The 21,310-nt window shown below is 47.6% G+C and overlaps 1 protein-coding gene across 17 annotated transcripts in view; it reads right to left on the bottom strand.

Moving 5' to 3' along the window:
* PTPRS (protein tyrosine phosphatase receptor type S) overlaps positions 1-21,310 on the bottom strand; it is a 216,607-nt gene that overhangs the window by 113,191 nt on the left and 82,106 nt on the right. For 16 of the 17 annotated variants that reach the window (XM_072601878.1, XM_072601884.1, XM_072601892.1 and 13 more), the window contains one exon: positions 3,272-3,456. In XM_072601878.1, the coding sequence (XP_072457979.1) occupies positions 3,272-3,359 (88 nt within the window). In that variant the 5' untranslated portion in view covers positions 3,360-3,456. Of the gene's footprint in view, positions 1-3,271; positions 3,457-10,516; positions 10,681-21,310 lie in introns of those variants that run through there. The other variant, XM_072601877.1, reaches the window with a different exon arrangement.

Below are 21,310 nucleotides of genomic sequence, written 5' to 3' on the forward strand. Positions count from 1 at the left end.
TGGTAGCTACAAGTCCCTTAAACCTGTCTGAGCCTCTGTTTTCTCATTTCTAAAAGAGACAGGATAATTTCAACAGCTGCCTCTCTGGGGGACGGTGTGAAAAGTACAATAAAAAGAGGAGTTCTTCTCATGCAGCCCAGCCCCCTTGTTTTACAGAGGATGAAATGGAGGCCCCCAGAGACTAAGCCCCTCTTAGCAGATCACAGAGCTCATGGGTCTCTGGGTGCAATGATTTTCCGCCGTGTTGTTTGCAAGGATGGCAGGTGTCTGCTAATTAGGGAGCAGAGGTCTATCCGGGAAGGCTTCCCAGAGAAGGGACCATGAGAATCAGGCTTCAAAGGTTCTGGGAGGAGGCATTAAGGGCCCTGGGCTCAGTCCTAGCTCTACCTGGTTGAACCTGGGCAAGTTAACTCACCTTCATTTACCTGAAATGAAGATGCCTCAGCCACTTCTAAACCTGTGCTTCCATGAGTCTGGGAATCTGGCTCTTCATCTGCAAAGTCAGGGACTTGGGCGAGCTGATTTCTAGGGTCCTGGCAACTCTGCGGGTCTAAAATCTCCAGGATTGGAGGGTAGAAAATGGACAGAGAAATCCTACCTACCCGCTCAGATTTCTATTAATTAGTCAGGTCCTGGGAAGGGGGTGGGAATGAGAAGGAACCTTTTCTGGGAGGAAGAAATCACTCCCCAAGGCAGCTAAAATTTCTCTCCAAACTTCAAAGGACAATAAATTATTCAGGCTGCTCAGGACCCAGTGCCCGGGCTTCCTCTGAAGGCCTGATTTCATGCTGCCTGCTGACTGCATCAACACAATCAGAGACGTTTCTGCCCAGTGAGGTGCCCAGCCTGAAGCTGAGACCCTTGGTTCAGCACAATCTCTTCCCTCCCCCAACAAAGCCAATATCCCTTAGAGGATATTGAGACATAGAGAGAAAATGCCCTCCTTCCCTGCTCCCTCCCTCCTGTGCATTACAGCTGTGCTGATCTCCAGGAAAACAGCCCTGTGCTGTCCCTCTACTCCCTCTCCGGACTAGGGTAGCCCCTGAAGAACCATGGTACAATGACCCTCTGCATTTTGGTATTTACAAAGCTCTTTCCTCAGAGAAGCCCCAGTGGAGAGGGAATATGACTGTCAGGAGAACCCTCCTTTGAAAGACAAGGAATCTGAGACCCACAGAGGTTGAGATGGGTTGTCCAGGGTCACCCAGTCAGTACCTGTCAAAGGTCTTCTCCAGCCTTCCTCAGCAGGGGCAGTAGGGGAGGGAGAGAAAGGATATTTTCCAGATCCTACTGGCATTAAGAAAGCTCTAGCCTAGGAGACACAGTAGCCTGATCTTGTACTGATTCACTTTGTGACCTTGGATCACTCATCTCCCCTCTTAGAAATTCAGGTTTTTCCATCTGCAAAGGGAAGGGGGTAGACTCTGGGATCTCCAAGGAACCATCTGGCACTGACAATTTCTATGTTTAAGTACTAAAAGATCAGTATTTTTTCTTTTGGTGGCCCAGTGATCTTACTGCTAGGATCACTCACTTCACCAGTGATGCAGACAGCAATATTTCATCTTGGCCATACCCTTCCATGGGTCCTTGAAGATCTCACCAGTGCACAAGAGGGCTTCCTCTGGGCATCCGAGCACTCCATGGGCAGTGTGCTGTATACTGGGGCTTGGGCCTCATCCTGTGGCCAGCCTATCCCTTTTTCCCAGTCATATTTTTCAATGCCAGTTTAGCCAACTCCAACGCACATGTCAGTTACCAGGTAACACCTCAACCAACTTGCATCCACCACCTATGTGGCTGTTATCAATAATAACTAAGTTGGGGCAGGAGAAGAAGACAACAGGGGAAAGAGAGGATGTCATTGAAAGGAAGCTCAGAGGACAGTCAGTCCAACCCTTATCTGAATAGTTAAGATGGTCATCTGGCCTTCCCCTGAAGGCCCTCTATGAGGGGGTAACATCATCAACCACAGCAAACGAGGCCCACACCTCTGATCCTATGGACAACCTTGTAAAGCAGGAAGTTAAGCTACTACTACTACTACTACTTACTAACTATTTACTACTAGTAGTACCACTACTACTAACTACTACCACCACCACCACCACTATTACTATAACTAACAGTTATAATAACACCTGGCATTTATGTGGTTTTCAAGGTATATGATAGATATCATCTTGTTTGAGTCTCACAATAACCCTGAAAGGTAGGGGCTCTTATTTTCTCCATTTCACAGATGAGGAAACTGAGGCCATGAAAGGTTAAAGGACTTGCCTAAGGTCACACAGCGAAGCATCTGAAGCAGGATTTGAACTCAGGTCTTGCTGACTTAAAAGTTTATTTACTATTTAAATGTTTCTGGAGCCTCCAGAGGCTGAGAATCTAAACTTCTTGGGGACAGGAGCTATTTCATTTTTGTCTCAGCACCTCCAGAGTCTAGTAGACATTAGATAGTCAATAAACTCTTATTGAACTGAATCGAAGGGCTGAAAGGAAGCCCAGAGGGCATCTTGTTCAAACCATTTCTGAAAAGAAAGCCCTCTGCAAAATCTACCCCGACCTCCTCAGAGCCTGCCTTTAAAGACCTCCAGTGCAACAACCCTATGTTTCCATCTTGGGAGCTGGCCAGCTTCACAGCTCCCCGCCAAGCTTCAGTCTCTAAAGCTTCCCATTAACTTAGGCTCCAGTCCTATCAGGTAGGAGGGAACTTGGGAAAAGGGGGATGTAAAATTCTGAAGTGGAAAGGGACAGAGACACAGAGAGAAACAGAGAGAGAAACAAAGAGAAGGGGGGAGAGAGGAGATGAAGAGAAAGAGAGGGAGGGGGAGAGGGAGAGAGGGAGAGAGAGGAAGGGGCGAAGGGAGGGAGAAAGATGGGGAAGGGGGGAGAGGGAGGGAGAGAAAGGGAGAGAGAGGGAGAGGGAAAGGGAGAGAGAGAGAGAGGAGAAATGGAAAAATGAGGTCAAAAAAGAAAAGGGGAAAGAGCAGGGAACAGAGAAAGGGGTGAAAGATAGGGAGAAGTGGAAGAAAGATAAAGGGAAAAGCCAGGAAGAGGAAGAAAGAGAAGGAAATGAAAGAAGAGGAAAGAGAATAGTTAAGTGAGAAATCTCTTTTTTTTCAAAGCATGGAGCCCCTGGGCCCCCAAAAAGGGATTGTCTTCTTGTTCTAGTGGAAAAGTTGAGCCCCCACCCCAAATTCAGGCATATTTCCCCACACATACCATCATGTTTCCCAATGTGTGCATAATGGATCCAAAAGTTACTTACCTTCAGCCAGACAGCCCAGAAGCAGGGCCATAAGGAGACCCAAGGGGCTGATGAACAAGGACATGCCAGGGCAATGGGCGGGCCTCATCCTTGGCAGCAAGCTCTGACCTCCGACCCTGAGAGGCAATGGCCCCTTCAGCCCCTGTGCTGCAAGACCCTGAGCCGACCTTCAGACGGGGCAGCGTCTACAAAAACAAACAACAAGGTCAGAGAGAGGAAAGGATCGGGGCAGTGGGAGGATGGGGAAGGATTCATGGCCTCAAACCCAGTGTACATTCACTCAGTCCTGTGCTAGGGCCCATGGGGGAAGAGAGGGACCCCCGCCTTCTAGGAGCTCCCAGGATGGATGGGGAGAAGGGATTCCCAGACATACTAAGAGCTGCTCCTGTCTCTTCCCTCCCCCCATGCAGTCAGCTGACAAACCCTGTTGACCCACCCAATGAGAAGATTTTGGAAGGTCCAAGGATCACAGATTTAGAGGTCTGAAGGGACCTCAGAGGTTACTGACTCCAACCCTCTCATTTACACAGGAGAAAAAGGGCTGAGCAGGGGATGTGAAATGACCCGTCCCAGGTCACAAAGAGAGTAAAGGACAGAGGGACTTCACATTGGCTATCTTTTCTCCTGCATCTATGATGCCTGTACAAAGAGATTGGACACGGGGAAGCCGGTGAGGGGCTTACTGCAACAAGTGGGACAGGAAGGGATAAAGTCTGGGCAAAGATAGGTCAATCTTTCTCTGTCTCTCTCTCTCTGTTTGTCTCTGTCTCCATGTTTGTCTCTCTCACACAAACACAAACACACACACACACATATCTAGGCCAAGCAGGACAAATCCAATACTCTAGAATCGTTGGACAGAGGGACTTCCTTTCAGGGAACTGCCCCCAAGCCTCTGGGACTCGATCCAGACCACAGGGTAGGGCACCCAGGGCAGGGCAGGGTAAAGCAGAATCTCAAAGAGTACTTCACAAAACTAAAAAAGGAAATTTGACTGGGTGAGGACCCAAAGAGTAGTGGTCTGGTGGCGGGGAAGCCACACCCTATGTCCTACCACCAATCTGCAGAGTCAGGGAGCCTGAATCAAGAACCAAGGATACAGAAACCCCAACTCAGAGACCCACCCAAGCCCTAGGGTCAAGGCTGGCCTTCGGTCTCACTCCCCCACACCCAGCCTGCATCCCAGGGGGATGTGGACGTGTCCTACACTAAGCTGGGAATAGCCTCCTCTCTCTGGAACCCAATTCACAGTTATCTGTTTGTGCTGGGGAGGCCAAGGTCATGGCCCTGAGCTCCATGGGAGAACGGTAAGTCCACTCTGTTCCTTGACACTGTGATGAGTGAAGGAGATGGCATACTCAGACAGATAACAGCTTGCCTATCTGCAGCCTGAGCCCGGATTCTAGCCCTAGCCCCCACCCTGAGCCTGGACCCTAGCTGGCTTCCTCACCAACATCCTTGGTACCTAGAGGGGCTAGGTTAGAAGAGTTGGTGGAACAGGTCAGCTTAACACCAGACTGCTGGTTTCCTCACTGCCCATTCCTTCTCACTCTGAGTCTCCTGACTGAAGGGCTGGGGGTGGGGGTGGGGTCACACCATCCCTTTTTCCATGGAGAATAGTATACAACTAGCCATAACATATAACAGTTGCTGAAGGACGCCACACAGATGCTCAGACAGATGGACAGAGAGGCTGGGCCCAGAGCAGGTGGAGCCCATGGGGTGTGGGAGTGAAGCTGCCGGCTGCTCACCTAATAAACCCTGCCCTGAACAACAGTGTGCACCCAGCCCCTATTGAGGGACCTGCCTTGTGCTCAGACAGGCAAGGAACAGACCAGGCCCCTGCCCTCAGAACTCCCCATCTGGTTGGAGAGACAAGGTTCACCCAGGAAATGCTTGGAGAACCACTTAAGACAGGATGGAACTGAGTGCTGGGCCGTAATGCATACTTAGGTCCCCAAAGCTGGGGCAGGCACTAGTTACTCAGTTTGGATAATGGAAACGGGTTTGGCCCTTGGCCCGAGACACTGGCCACTGCCACTTTTCCGTGTCCTGCTTCTGACCTTACCACCTCCCCTCTCCCACCACTTCAGTATGGGCAAGCCTCTTTTTTTCTCCATCTATACTCTCTCCCTTCATGATCTCATCTTTTGCCATGGCTTCCACTCACATGTCTGCATGGCTAACTCCTAATTCTAAACCTCTAGGCTGGACCTCTCACCTAAATGCTAGACCCAGGGTTAGAATCCCAGAATCCTGGTGTCAAGAGGGACCCCAAAGGCCCATCCATCTCAACTCACAGTGTGCACAGGAATACACTCTAAAACCTCCCCAACAAGCAGTCACCATGCAGCCTTCCCTTAGAGACCCCTGGTAGGAGTGGTTCTCTTGCTTTCTGAGGAAACCTAAATCATCTTTCAATGGCTCTGACCGTTAGGAAGTTTTTCTTAATGTCAAAATAAAATCATCCTAGGCTACTTTCTGCTTATTATTCCTTGTTCTGTCCAATGCGACCAAAGAAAACAAGCTTAGTCCCACTTTCAAATAATCTGACCACCATGCACACCCTATACCCCCTCCACCCAGTTTTCTCTTCACCAGGTAAAACAACCCCCATCGTTTTAACTGATCCTCAAATGGCGTGGCCTTTAATAAACTCTGTCATCTTGGTCCCTGTTCTCTGACTATGCTCCAGTTTTGCTAATGTTCTCTCCTAGAATATGGTTCCAGAATGGAACCCAAGTATTCCAGATGCACAGGGCGGAAGGAGGACCAAGGAGGCTGACCTCCCAGGTTCTGGGCATTCTCCTGTATCCATTCTCTTAGCCACTGTGACACACTGCTGATTTACACTGAGCTTAAAGTCCACTAAATATTCCCAAGTCTTTTTCACACACACTCTTGCCTAACCATGCGTCCCCCACCTATTGTATGCTTATGCAATTATTTTCCAACCAAGTTTAGGATTTTATAGTTATCTTTATTAAAGGTCATCTTTAATTAGACTTCTTCTAGCCTGTTAGGATGTTTTTCAGATACTGATTCTGTCAATCAGTGTATCAGTTATCTGTCCCAGCTTCATGTCCTCTCCAAATCTGATGAGCATGTCATCTATGATTTCATTCAGGTCATGAACAAAAATATTGAACAGAATGGGACCAAGGATAGATTCCTGGGATAGTTCATTAGAGACCACTGTTCACCGTTACATTATGCCATTACGCACTATTGGAGTTTAGTTATTCAATTTATTCCTGTTCTACACCCTTGTACCCTCTACCCAACCCATACCTTGCTCACAAAGTGATTGTGAAGGTCTGCCAACACTCACATCTGGGCTTCTTAACTATGAACTTTAAAGAAAAAATCTCAATAACTGTATTTTAATACAGTTTCATTTTATTTTCTGTGTTTAACAGCATTATTCTGAGAAAGGGTTCATTGGCTTCAGTAGACTGACTGCCAAATGAGTCCATGACACAACAGAGATTAAGAACCCTTGATTTAAATTGAATTATACTCTGTGTACAGGATGACCTTGCACCAACAACCAACCTCTCAACAAGAAATAAAAAGGAACAAGAGGTTAGTCTGGCAAGACCTGTCCTTAATAAACCAATGCTGGCTCTTGGTGATTGACCCTTCCAGTGGTTCACAATCTGTACCTTTAATAACACACATTTTAGAATTTTCCCAGATACTTTCTAAAAGTGGGAAGAGGAAACATTAAACTCACTGTATTTTGGAGAGTGTACTTTCTACCTGCTTATTGGATTTTTATTTCCTATAAATGAGTGAGCAGCTCTGATAGATGAGGTACCCTCACTGATGATCAAGTAACTAAGTGAGGCAGAAGGTGGGGTGAACATGCCTGGATCCACTTCACAACCAATTCACTCCAGAAAGTCCATCAGCCCACTTGTGAACCTGCCTCTCTCCACCTACCCTATGGATTTCAGTTCCAAAATTAAACTGGTTGCGTTTTGGTTCAGTACTGATGCATAACAGCTGGGCAGGGCCCAGCAAAGGTTTATTTTTCTCCCCTAAATCATGGGATGATTAGTCCAATGAGAAGGCTTTGGGGGGGCGGGCCAGTAGGAAATGAACAGGAACAAAAAAAAACAACCTTGTCTAAAAAACCAAAATAGGCTAATTGTAATTCAGGACAGGTGGAGAAGCAAAACATAGAAAAATCATACAGCAGAAAAGTATCTCAGATGATCAAACACAGAACGTCAGATTTGGAAAGACCTTCAGAACATGGAATTTCAGAGCTCAGATGGCCCTTAGAACAGGGAATTTCAGAGCTGGGATGGCCCCCAGAACATGGAATTTCAAATCTAAGATAGCCCTTAGAACAAGGAATTTCAGAGTTGGGAGGGACTGGAGACCATCTAACTCAAATCCCTCATTTTTCAGAGAGGAAAACTGAAGCCCAGAGAGAGGAATTATCTCACCCTAAAGACATATGATAAGTGAGGAACACAGTCAAGATTAGAATCCAAGTCTTTTGACCTGGACCACATGGAACTCATTCTAGCACATCACACTATTTTTCCATCTTTCTCTACTTTCAATCCTCTCCCCACTGCTGCCAATCCCCTTTAGCCCCCGCTGCCCCATCCCCAACTCAGTTCCTTGCTAAGGGCTGAGCAGCCAGCAGCTATCAGTCAATGACTTGAAGATAATGATAAATTTCTGACAGCGAATGGCCTTGCTCCAGCACCTCATTAAGATTTTTGATCCTGGTGTCCTTTCCCCTTGCAGCTGGCTGGGTGCCCAATGGGCAGCATCTATGAGCTGGGCATGGGCCCTAGGCTCCTTGAAGCTGACAGGGGCCCTGGAATTACCAGCATGCCTGCTCATTCCTTTTTCCTCAAGCAAGCAAGCCAGCATCCAGCCAGAGAATATGCATCCCCTTATCTCACCACCCACATCTATTTGCATAATTTTAATCTTTCTCACCAATAAGCATGAAAAAATTAGTTTTCCACTATTTTATCTTCTGTATGCCTTCGAGAAACAGGGTCCCTGGTTCCTGCCGGAGGCTGAGGGGGAAGTGGGAAATCACATTTCCCAATCCTCTGTCAGGCTGCTCCCCAGAGCTTTGGGGTTCAACTAGCCAGAGACCAAGCCTTACTAATCCTCCTAGTCCTATAGCCCACTCTGGGGTTGGCTCTAATGTGGTTCTAGAAGAAACAGGAGGGACACAGCCCTGCTTTGGGGGAGCTCCCAGTCTAGGGGAGATGGAGAAGAAGCAGCCTTGAGTCCTGTCCTCCAAGGCATAGCAATATGTTGGATTAAACATAATTCACCACTAGATCACAGTTCAGAATCTCAGGGGTATAATGTGAGGGCAAGGTCCCTGTAGGGTTGGATGGGTTAGGGAAGGAAAGTTTCTTGGTGAGACATGGCTGAGCCTCCATAGAGTGTGACTTTGGCCACATTCTCCTGAACAGAGTAATCAAAAGTGGTCTTGAGGAGAAGAACATGATCTTCGAGGCTCAAGGGCAAATGGTGGGCAAAGACCTAAACACTCTATGCCTACCACTTTTCTCTTTGCCATCCATTATACCAACTCTCTTCCCTCTTCTCAATCCTCATTCTTCTTGACCACTATAGTTTTTGACACTGCCAATCACCCTCTTCCTGACAGGTTTTCTCTCTAGGTTTCTCTGATACCTCTCTCCTGGTTTTCCTCCTACCTATCTGACTGTTCCTTCTCAGTTTCCTTGGCTGGATCTTCATCCAGGTCACACCCACAAACCACTGGTATCCCCCAGGTCTCTGTCCTGGGCCCTCTTCTCCCTCTATACAATTGCACTTGGTGATCTCCTCAGTTCCCATGGATTCAATGATCTAGGCTGATGATTCTCAAGTCTACTCATCAGCCCTAACCTCTCTGCTGACCTCCAGTCTCATATCCCAAACTGTCTATTGGACATCTCCAACTGGATGTCCTGTAGACATCTTAAACTCAACATGACCAAAACTGAATTTATTACCTTCCCTCTTCCAAACTTTCCCAGTACAGCAGCAGGCACCACCATCCTCCCAGAGTACAGGTTCCCAGCCCAGGTGTCATCCTGGACACCTCATTCTCACCCTGCTCCCCACTGCCATCCTGTGGTGCAGAAGCTCATCACCTCATGCCTGCTCTATGTTGGTGGGTCTCCCTGCCTCAGGTGTCTCCCCCTCCCCCAAGTCCATCTTCCCTCCCAAGTGATCTTGCTAAAGCACAAGTCTTGACTACGTACTCCATGGCTTTCCTGGGGCTCTCTATCATCTCTGGGATCAAATACAGAATACCATTTGGCTTTTAAAACCCTTTGGAACCTGTCCCCTTTGCCTCCTTTTCCAGCTTTCTTACACCTGGCTCCCCTCCATGCAGTCTATGGTGCAGTGACGCTGGCCTCCTAGCTGGTTCTGCTCCATCTTCCAACTCTGCCTTTTCACCCAGTCGTGTCCCATGCCTGGATGCTCTCCCTCTTCACCTCCCACCTACTCATCTTCCTGGCTTCCTAGAGTTCTCAGCCAGAGTCTCCTCCATCTGAAAGAAGCCTTTTCTAGTCCTCCCTCATCTTGAGACAATCCCAGATTTATTCTGCAGACATTTTGTTTGTACAGAGTTGATTCATGCTGTTTCCTCCATTACACTGGGAGCTTCCTGCAGGTAAGGACTGACTTTTGTCTCTCTCTCTCTTTTTTTTTTTGTATGTCCAATGCCTGGCACCCAGTAGGTGCTCAATAAACACTTTGCCTGACTCTGGTACTCCAAAGTTCATGAAGCACCCTGCTCATTGTGGCGATGTGTAAGACAAGTAATTTGCCCAAATCATGAAGTTATTTATCTCCAAGACAGGATTTGAACCCAGGTCTCCTGAATCCAAGTTGAGCATTCTTTTTCTTTTTAACCATTTCACACTCTTCTATCCAAAATCTCATTTCATTCTCCCAACACCCAGCAATCCAATAGAAAAAGGCTTGGAGTCAGAGAAGTCTTGGATTCCAATCACGTCCCTCATGCTTCCCAGTTGTGTGACTCTGGGTAAATCACTTGACCTCTCTGAGACCTGGTTTCTAATCTGCAAAATGGTGATAGTCATACCAGTAATCCTTATCCTATGGGGTTACTGAGAAAATTGAATGAGATGAACCTTAAAATATTGTGCAAGTGCTAGTTATTATACTGATCATGAGAAGAGATCATTCTCTTCATTTAATAGCTGGGGAGACCGAAGTCACCTGGCAGGTTAGGGACGAAGTGACACGTGGCTCCACGTCTCATGACTCCACAGCAACTGAAGTTTTCCGAAAGGCCATCCAACAGTCAGCGTCCCACTGCCCCGACTGGTGGGACCTCGGTTCTCTCAGCTTAGCCCAGCATTGCTTTCTCCTTCTCTTTCCCAGCTGTTCCCTTCTGGTCATGACCTTGAGAAAGCCCAAAAGGGGAAGCCAGAGACCACAAGAAGGCAGGGGCGGGGATGGGAGGGGTGCAGCAGGGAAGGCAGCAAGCCACAGAACATGGGAGATAGTCCCTGCTGGGCCAGGGGCCAGGTGGCCCTGACGTCAGCTTCCCAATGCCCCTCAGATCTCATGTTTCCCTAATGGTAGGGCTCTGAATTTCCCCCCTTCATTTTCTCCCTCCCAGAAAAAGAGGTCATTTGTGTGACCGAAAGCATAATGACAGAGTTGGGGCTCCCTGGGTCAGAACCCAGCCCTCTCCACCCCTTACCCCCATCTTCCCTAAAAATACCAGCCCAGCCAGGCCAGGCCCAGGGTGGGTGGGGGAACTGGAGAAGGCAAGGTGGGGGAAAAGAGGGAAGAATGGAGAGGATTCTGGATGCTGGATGAGAGGACCTGGGTTTGAACCCTGGGACTTTGGGAAAGTCACTTAAAACTCATTCAAAGCCTTAATCACCTCAACTATGAAATGAAGGGGTTGGACTCAATTCCTCAAATACTGAAATCCTACATTTGGGATGGGACCCACCACTACACAGGGCCTCCTGCTGTCCTCACAGACCAAATCATGGAATTTTAGAGCAGAAGGGGATTTCAGAGGTCACCCAGTCCCTCATTCTACAGAAAACATCTAATCCTTTCCCGCCCCTCCCCAAAGGGCCACTGAGTATGAGGGATTGCCAAATCCAGGGGTAAGAATCTGGAAAGACCATGAGGTCCATGGCCAAACCCAGTCCTTGCTTGACAGTCGATGCCCTCTCCAGTTTGGTGCTATTTTCCTTTTCCAAGTCTTCGCTCTCATTCATTCCCTTGCACACTTCCAGACAAACCAGACAATCCTCTGCCCATGTCCCCCACCCCCTAACCCCATCCCCAAACACAAGTCGTTCTCTCTCCCACTTCCAGGTCTTTGCTCACTCTTCTCCCTATACGGTGAATGGCACTCTCCTAACTCACCTGGATTCCTACCCATCTCTGAAAGACCCAAAGGAATACTCCCTCTCTGAGTCTCCTCTGAGGCCCACAGGGTAGAGCACAGAACTCTGGACATAACAGACACCAAAGCATCTGCCCAGTGAATAAATGACCAGATGAATGAATGCATGGCCAAAGGAGTGGCAGGGGTAGTCAGTGTTTTAGGAGCCCCAGTGGGGTGAGCTCAGAGCTGGGCCACTCACCCCACCTCCACAATCACCTGACAGGATGCCCTGCCTGCAGCTTCTTGTCTAAGCAAAAGTCACATGGTAGTTGGGATCACTCAGCGTCAGCATGCAGAGGGACTTGGAGACCCTGCAATAAGGCTGAGCCCCTCATTGGACAAAGGGGGGGAATTTCTGCCCCAAAGGAAGGATAAGAACCGAGATTGGAACAGGAGGGGAGTTCAAAGACCGCCAGCTCCACCATGATCCTGGACAAGAATCTCTGGCAATTTGGAGCTCATTCCCTCCAGATGCCACTTCTGGGTAGCCGGAGTTCTCCCTCATTTATGGACCAAATCTGCCTCTCTGCAATCCCTGTAACTTGTCCCTATTGCTCCTATCTCTCCTGGATAAGATCAAATGTAACCAGTGAAAGTACTTGGAGCCAACGGAAGCCTTAGAGATCGCTGGCTATCTTCAGATGAGAGGAGCAGGGTGAGGGGCTGTATCTAGGAAGTCACAGCCCAGGGAACAGAAAAGACTTGCTCAAGGTCACACGAGCAAAGCACCAGCAAGGCCAGGATGCCAACCCAATCCTGTGACTCTTAGTCCGATATCATTTCCAGAGCAGCAAGGTGCTTCTCTTTCTGATCTCTCTTCTCTGGGAAGGCCCTAGATAACTGGATATAAAATCCTATTTAGCTCCTTCCCACCTTTCCTGTCTTCTCATACCTTCATCCTCCCACAGACTCCATGCTCAAAGGACACCAGCCTCCTGGCTCTCCCTCCCACCAGCCACTCCCTGCTTTTGCCCTGGCTGTCCCCAGGGCTGGAATGTGTTCCCTCTTCCTCCTACCTCCTGGCTTCCTTTGAGTCCCAGCTAAAATTCTTTAGCCCCCACCTGACTCTGTACATAACTTGTTTAGACACAGTTGTTTGAACGCTGTCTTCCCTATTACACTCCTTGAGAGCAGGGATTGGTTTTCACAGTCCCTGGCACATCATAGACGCTTACTAGGAGCCTATGATGTTCCAGGATGTAGAATTGGAAGAGACCATAGAGATAATTTAGTCCAGAGGTGTCAAACACCACACATCACCCTGAGTGTGTCTCAAACCAGGTTAAAACATAATTGGGAAATGTTTAACAAAATAAAGAAAAACATAATAAATGCAGATAATATTAATGTGGTTTTCTAAGTTAATATATGACCAACAGGGATCCTTATGTACAGTTTAATGGTTCTTGTCTCTGTTTGAGTGTGACAGCTCTGGTCTAGTACAACCCTCTCCTTTGACAGATAAAGTAACTGACATCCAAATTATATCCCTTCCAATCACAATGGGGGTAAGGGGTCAAAGGGTGTCTAGGCTTAATTCAATTCAATAAATAACTAATTATTGGTTGGACAGGGTGGGACTGAGAAGGGAGATCTGGCAGGGTAACCAATCTATTTCCCTGTGTATGCAGAGGACTCCATCTCTGGGATGGTGGCTAGGCCTCCCCATGGACAAGGGCTGGGAAAGCTCTGGAACAATGCTTTCCCCAGCACCCTGCAGGGGTCAGGGGAGGCAGGAAACAGGGGCCTCAGGCAGTCAGCTTCTAGGGAAAGGGGTAAACTCCTTGGCTGCCCCTCTGTCCCCAGAGACAGGGCTTCAAGAAAAAGAAAAGAAAACAAAACACCCTACCATCAGAAAAGAAAGGACGAATTGTCTGGGAAATCATCCCAGCCACAAAGATGGGGCCATCCCAATGGGTGTTTCCAACAGTGTTGTTCAGATTCTTCTACTCCACTGCCCTTGTCTCCAGTCTCTGCACATCTGCATTGGGTCCTAGCCAGGGGCGCCTGTCCCACATCTGGTTTTAGCTTTCCCTGCTCTCAATAAGCTCCCAGCCTGAACTCACTATCCCCAAAAGATGGAGAAATCAGGGCCCAAATTGGTAAAGTGACTTTCCCAACGTCACTCAACTAAGAGAGTGTTCAAGTCAGGAAGATCTGGGTTCACACTTGGCCTTGGACATTGCGTGATCCTAGGTAAGTCATCCAACCTCTCTGAAATTCAGTTTCATCATCTCTGAAATGGGAAAATGAAGAACCTGCTTCACAGAGTATCTTTCCAGCTCTAACAATTGTGTTCTCAGGTCGGTTCCAATTCTGATATTCTATTTATTACCGAGGAACTCCTTTGCTGATCACTGCTGTCCAGAATCATTGCCCAGGCCAGCAGCATGGTCCCTAAAGCATGGTCCAGCTCAGGCTCCACTCCTGGCTCTGACAATAATAACAGCAAGCATTTATATAGAACTTCACATACGGTATCTCATTTGGTCCCCACCACAATCCTGGGAAGTAGGAGCCATTATTATTCATTTTCATTTTATAGATGAGGAAACTGAGGCTCGGGGAAGTTAAGTGACAAGTCCTGGGGTCACTCACACAGCTAGTAAGTAACTGAGGCAGGATTCAAACTCGGATTTCCCCAACTCCAAGTTCGGTGGTCTGCCACTGCCTCAACTACAAAAATCAGAGGAAAACATCTGGCTCAGGAAATTGAAATTAAACCAGATGTTCTCAGGCTTAATTCCTGAGGATCCTGGCTTTAATAATTCTTTGCTTTGCGGTGCTTCTCTACAACTCCCATCCTGCCCAGGAACCATCGCCTTTCATGGCAACTCTGTGATCAGGCTCCTAATATGTAGGGTTGTGTCCTGCCTTTCCCCACCCGGTCCTCCTGCAAAGGTGGCTTGAAGCATCCTCCTCATGCCTAGCTTTGGTGATGTCCTTCTACCATGATCCGTAGGTCAACCTCCCCAGTCTGGCTGGGCACTGCAGGCACTGCACCATCTAGCTTTCTCATCCCGATCCTTTCCCCCCATCTCCCCACAATAAGGCCACAGGAATCTCTCCCCTAAGCTCCTCCAGCCTTAAATGTCTTTACCTTCCTTGACCCTGAACACAGAGTGAATTGAGCCATCTCATCTACTGTATTCTCGAACTGTTGCTTAATACTTAGGTGGGTGAATCTTATCTCTTCAACTAGACCCTGCCCCTGTGTCAGAGGAACAAACACAGGCCCAAGGGAGGGCCCAGGGAAATCAGACAAGAAGAGCCAGTATGTTCAAAGGTTTCTCCATCTCATCAATGCTTCCTTTTGCTTCTCTGCCCTATCAGATCCCATAGTGGCTAGAAGCTTTGTCTCAAAGGAAGGATGGCTGCACCATTCACCATTTCTTGGGGAATGCTAACTTTGTAGCTATGGAAGGACACCCAGCATTGCATTTTACAGATGAGGAAATGAGGCATAGAGAGGAGTGAGAGGTGACTCACTCATAATCACACAATGATCAATGGTAGAGCTGGGATTGGAACTCAGGTCTCCCTCTGCCTAGCCTGGGACTCTCCAAATATCTGATCTTCAGTACATTGCACCTTAGCTCAGATGGAAACTAAGGATCCCTAGGGCCCAACCAGCCACCAAAATGTTCCAACACTTAGAAATGTAGCTTGGAATGACTCAGGGTCCATTGAGTACAAAGAAAATCACTTTTGGAATAAATGAGGCTGGGAATAGACTCTCACAGCCCTGATATAGATACCATCCTCACCCATGGAAGGCATGGAAGGCAGAGATACCCTAAGTTGGTAGGCAAGGACTGGGGAAGCGGAGCCACAGATTACTGAATCTCAAAGATTAATGAAGGTCAGAGGTACCGGAAGAAGAGACACCCTAGTCCCCAAGATTAGCCCTATTTGTGGCTGGTGTTGTTGTCCAGTCAATCAATCAGTCATGTCTGACTGTGACGTTTTCTTGGCAAAGAAACTGGAGTAGTTTCCTTCTCCAGTGGATTAAGGCAAATAGAGGCTAAGTGGCTTGAATCACACAGCTAGTAAATGTCTGAGGCTGGATTTGAACTCAGGAGCATTCTATCCACTGAGCCACCTAGCTGCCTCTAGCTCTCCGCTGGTCCCAAAAATGATGGGGGGAGGGAGGGTGTCAAAATGACTGGTAAAGAGGAACCACCGGTCCCAAGAATTAGCCAGAAAGACTGGGAGAGGGGAGGTAGTGGTCCTAAAGATTACCTCCCCAGGGCTTAGCAAAGCACATGGGATAATGGGAAAATCATTTTACTAAGAGCTCAGAGGACCTAGTTTTAGTCTTGATGAGAAGTGTGATCTTGGATAAAATATTTCCTTTTTGGGACTAGAGTTTTCCATCTGCAAAGGGAAGGGGTTGGAGAAGGGAACTTGGGATAGTGGAAGGGGCATTAGATTTGAAGTCAAAGGAACCAGGTTCAAAGCTTTGGCACCATCTCTGGGAGTTCACGAACAAGTTGCTTAATCTCTCTTGACCTCCATTTTGCTCATCCATAAAATGAAGGGAATGAGACCCAATGATTTTCTAGGTCCCCTTCATCTAGTCGCATGATTTTCTTATGACTGGTCCCCAAAGTACATAAATGATGAGAGAAGGGAGCTGCTGGAGAAGTTTCTGTTCCTTGCTTTGCAAAGCCCCTCCCTTCTTCCCCCTCTATACCTCTTCCAAGGGTAAGTCAGTCAATCAGCATGTATTAAGCACCTACTGTGTGCTGGAGACACAAAGAAAGGCAAAAATAGTCCCTGTCTCAAGGGGGAATAACCTGCAGATACCTAGGTACATACAAGCCACATACAGAGCATATGAAGGAAAATGGAAAGGGAATGGCATGAGCAGTTGAGGGGGCTGAGAAAGGCTTCTTGTGGACAGATCCCCTGGGCCCTTAAGGTACTATCACTAACACTCAGCTATAAAAAATTTTATACCTTCCAAAACACTTTCCCATCAATTCTCTAGTAGGTTTTTCCAATCCTTCCACCTGTATGACCTTGGACAAGTCCCTTACTGTCTCTGAGTCTTAGTTTCCTCATCAATAAAACGAAATTATTGTGCTACATTGCTTCTGAGGTCCCTTTCAAATCTAGATCTAAAATCCAGGGCCCCCCCTCCACCCCCTGCACCAGAGGTCTAAAGGGCAGAAATTATTCTCTCCACCTAACAGATAAGGAAATTGAGATGACTCACCTAAAGGCCCACAGTAACATTAAGGCAGAGATAGGTTTCCTGTTAACATTAAGGCAGAGATAGGCTTCCAAAGCCAAGGTTTCCTGACTCCTGTGGACACTCTCTACTCAACAATGCTATCACTACTGGGCTCAGGAGCATGATGGAGGATGGATGGAGCAGCTCCATGCAGGGAAGCTGTTCTGAAGGGGACTTCTCCTTTTCCCAATTTCCCCTTTTCTCAGCCCAATTTTATTCACTGGGTAGGCCTGGCACACAGGGTGCAAGGGTTGTCCTTCTCCTTTGCCCCTGGTCCGATGCTTCTGATAGGAGGGCACTGTTTAAGGCATTGCAGACACACTTGTGTCTGTCAGCCCCCTGTGTGTTGCCATGTGGTCAGCCAGGATAGACAAGTGCACATAGTCAGGGCCTCAGTCATACTCATATGCCTTTCCCCAGCACCTGGCCCAACCAGAGAGGCCTTTTTCCCTCTGCAGTCCAGGCCAGACCCTTAATCTCCTCCAGCTCTGTTCCACACCTCAGGGAGCTCAGAGTTTAGCTGGTTTTTTTCTTTTCTGAGCCATCCCAAGAAATGCCCAATTCCCAGGAGTCTCAGCCTCCAGTGCCTCCTCCCCCATAGCTCTGGAAACAGGATTTTGGGTGATGGTGCATAAAGGAGGAGAGAGAGGAGAGCATGTCATCCTCTGAGAAATGGGGCTTGAGGAAAGCCGGAGGAGTTCACAAGAAATGTTTTTAAGGTGATTTTATATAGGTCTTCCTGGCTTACAAGCACTTTACACAAAGTATCTCATTTAATCCTCATAACAGACAGCATATATTCCCCTTGCCCCTACCCTGGCTGCATTTTACAGATGGAGGTGTGGCAAACTAGGTCAAATCAAATCAACAGGCTTTTATTAAGTGTCTAGTGTACACCAGGCACCACACTAAGAAGCAAGAGACTGTCCCTGCCCTCAAGGAGCTCACAGGGTAATGGGGAGACAATAGGCAAATAACCAGTTACAAAAAGCTGTCTCAGGATAAATTGGGAGATACTCAGCAGAGAGAAGCCATTAAGACAGAGGGATAGCTCCCACATCCTAGGACTAAGAAGCTCCCTTTTCTCCTACGAGTCCTGTGGGCTGGATAGATCAAGCCAAGGTAGAGTGGGTGGGACAGGGCAGAGCCCCAACAGGAGCCCTGGGTTATCTGCTCTAGCCCATATCCACTGCCTGGGCTTCCTAGGCCTAGTTTTGTTCATTCCTCCAAGAGAATCTGGTTTGGCTCCTTCCCATCCATCCCCCTATGGACCTCTGAGGGCTCAGGAATTTCAAATAAAAGTCAAGGGGACAAGAGGATCCCACCGCAGGCTTTCCCCACAAAGAGCCTAATTGGAGAGAGAGAGAGAGAGAGAGAGAGAGAGAGAGAGAGAGAGAGAGAGAGAGAGAGAGAGAGAGAGACTGGGAGGGGGAGAGGGAGAAAGAGAGAGAGAGACAGAGAGAGAGAGAGAGACAGAGGGACAGAGAGAGAGACAGAGAGAGACAGAGAGACGGAGAGACAGAGACAGAGAGAGAGACAGAGAGATGGAGAGAGAGAGACAGAGAGAGAGACAGAGATGGAGAGAGACAGAGAGAGAGAGACAGAGAGAGAGAGAGAGAGACTGAGACAGAGAGAATGTGTATGTATATGCTCTGTAGGGCCACAAAGCCAGCTGACAAAAAAGATGATCAGTCTTTTCTATTCCAGCATTCAAGGCAGGCATCCTATCTTAAAATTCTCTGAAGCCCTTGGCCTAGCAAAGGATCTGGTCCACAGCAGAGGCTCAGGACATGCTTGGTGGTGACTGTGAATTCAAAACCCACCAGGGACCCTCAGTTCTCTGTTCTCTGCCTGGGCTCCTGTCAGAATGGAGTCAGTTCTGGATTCAAATCCGTACTCTGACATTTTCTGTGTCAGTCACTGGGCAAATCACTTAACTGGAGTCTGCCTCAGTTTCCCCACCTATAAAAAAGGAATAATAACAGCACCTACCACCAAGGGTTGTTGTGAAAATCGAGTGTTTTGCAAACCTGAAAGGACTATATAAAATATTATTATTATCACTATTATTATTGTGGCCTGATACGTCCTCCACGTGCCCTTTATGCTCCTCAAAGAGGGCTTTCCCAACCACCTCAACTCACACTGAGCTTTTATAACACTGAAGAACTCAGATAATGGGGAGGTGTGGTGTCTAGAAGGTCTGGGAGCCATTTTAAGAACCATTAACCATTACTATTATGTCATGAAAATGAATTTCAAGTCAGAACACCTAGGTTCTGGTTCTACTACTTACTGTGGCCTTGGGCAAGCCGCTTGATGGCTTGTGCCTCAGTTTCCCTACCTATAATATGGGGATACTCATGCCTACACTACTTCCTTCACAGGGATGTTGTAAGACTCCAGTCTTCTCATATGAATAAAGCTCTGAGTAAACCACAAAGCACTACAGAAAGCCCAGCTATTACTACTAACGTTTCTTCTGGGATTGGATGAATGGTAGCATAAGGAGGTTATTCAGAGAGCACATTAGTTAGAACTTAAACCTGACCAGGAATCACACCTGTCTGACTCCTGGGCAGTAGTTACTGGCCTCCAAACCAACACCTTCTGAGATGGAGAACTCACCACCTCCCAGGGCAAAGAATTTCACTTTTGTTCAGCTCTCATTTTTAGGGAATGTTTCCTTATCCCTGCTGAAATTGGATTCTCTCTGAGTTTTCCTGAAGTGCCCCTAATTCTAACTCTCTGAGGCCAGGCAGAACAAGTCTAATAATCCCTTTTCCATAGGACATGATATGGATTCACAAGTTTGTATCCATATCAAACAGGCCTTCAAATGCTCAATCCCTGTGGCCATGCCATGGGCATCTTCAGATCCTTCCTCCCCATCCTGTCTGTGCTGTCCCCTGAATGATCAAAGCCCTTCCTAAAAGAGTCCCCAGAGATGAATGCAACACTCCAGGTGTGGTGTGAACAGAGCAGAGGAGGATATTCTCTGGATGCATAGGCCAGTGGATTCTGGGGAGAGGAGGAAGAGCTGCACAGGGGTAGGGTTGAGGGCCTTGATTACTAAATGAGAAGGCTTGCAGTCAGTGGGGCCAGGTTTTGGCCTCAGAACCACCCTGACTTACTGGGTGACTTTGGGGGAAACCCCTTTTCCTCTCTGGGTCCTCAGGCAGCTATATGGAGAAAGGACTAAATTTGGAGCTAAAAGATCTAGGTTTGAATCCTCTCCCACCCTCCCCAATCAATCAAGCAATAAACAATGAAGCACCTGTGCTAATTGCTGGGGATACTAAAAATGGCCATCTGGAACCCGCTACTATTTACTAGCTACATAAGCTAGTCCCTGTTTAACTCAAGGTTCTATGACTCAAACTAGCTATAAGAAATCCCTTTCAGTACTTTGGGTCGGTCCATTCTATGAATCTAACCAGGGATGGGGAACCTGAGGCCTCAAGACCACATGTGGCCCTCTAGGTCCTTAAGTGTGGCCAAATCCCAACAAAAGGTCACACTTGAGGACCTAGAGAGCCACATGTGGCCTCAAGGTCGCTGGTTTTCCATCCCTGGTTTAACCCTACAACTCAGACCACTACAAAAAACTCCCTAGACTTTCCATACACAGAATTTCAGCGCAATGCTTCTTGCTAAGGCAGAAACAACCTTGAGGCCATTATCCAAAGAATCTGCTTGTAATGGAGAATCAATTGTAATGGGAACATTAAGGCCAAGTGAGCTATTACCAAAAAATAAAAATAAAAAATTACCATCCAATTGAGGCCGAAAGCAGGCGGGAGAGAGACTGGGAGTCTCAAAGCAAACCTGGATCATGGGCCCAAGTCTATGTAAGCCCGCCATCAAGGTTGGCCAACGATCATACCAGCCCACCTGCCCACCCCACTTTCCCTGGTAATCCCTGGGGACATGTAAGAGTCATTACCAGCATCATCATCAGTAAGGACAGTGTCATTCCTCTGAAGCCCAGATAGGTTCAAAACAACCACAGGAGGTGAGCAGCCTAAGGTACTATTATTTCCATTTTGCTAAAGAGGAATTCAAAGCTCAGAGAAATAGTCCATTATATTACACTGTTTAAGAAACTGGGATCTGTAAATCAACGTTCATTCCCCCCCCCCAAATAATGATAGTTAACATTTATATAGCGTTTACTATGCCCCAGTCACTGTGCTAAGGGCTTTACAACTATTAATTTCATTTGGTTCTCTCTTTATCCCTATCTTATAGGTAAGGAAACTGAGGCAAACAGAGTTCAATGACTTGCCCAGGGTCACAAAGTGAGTAAATGTCTGAGGCTGGATTTGAAGTCAGGCCCTACACTTGATCATTTTTC

Source organism: Notamacropus eugenii, chromosome 4 (genome assembly GCF_028372415.1).
Source record: "Notamacropus eugenii isolate mMacEug1 chromosome 4, mMacEug1.pri_v2, whole genome shotgun sequence".
In the NCBI taxonomy this organism is placed as follows: domain Eukaryota; kingdom Metazoa; phylum Chordata; class Mammalia; order Diprotodontia; family Macropodidae; genus Notamacropus; species Notamacropus eugenii.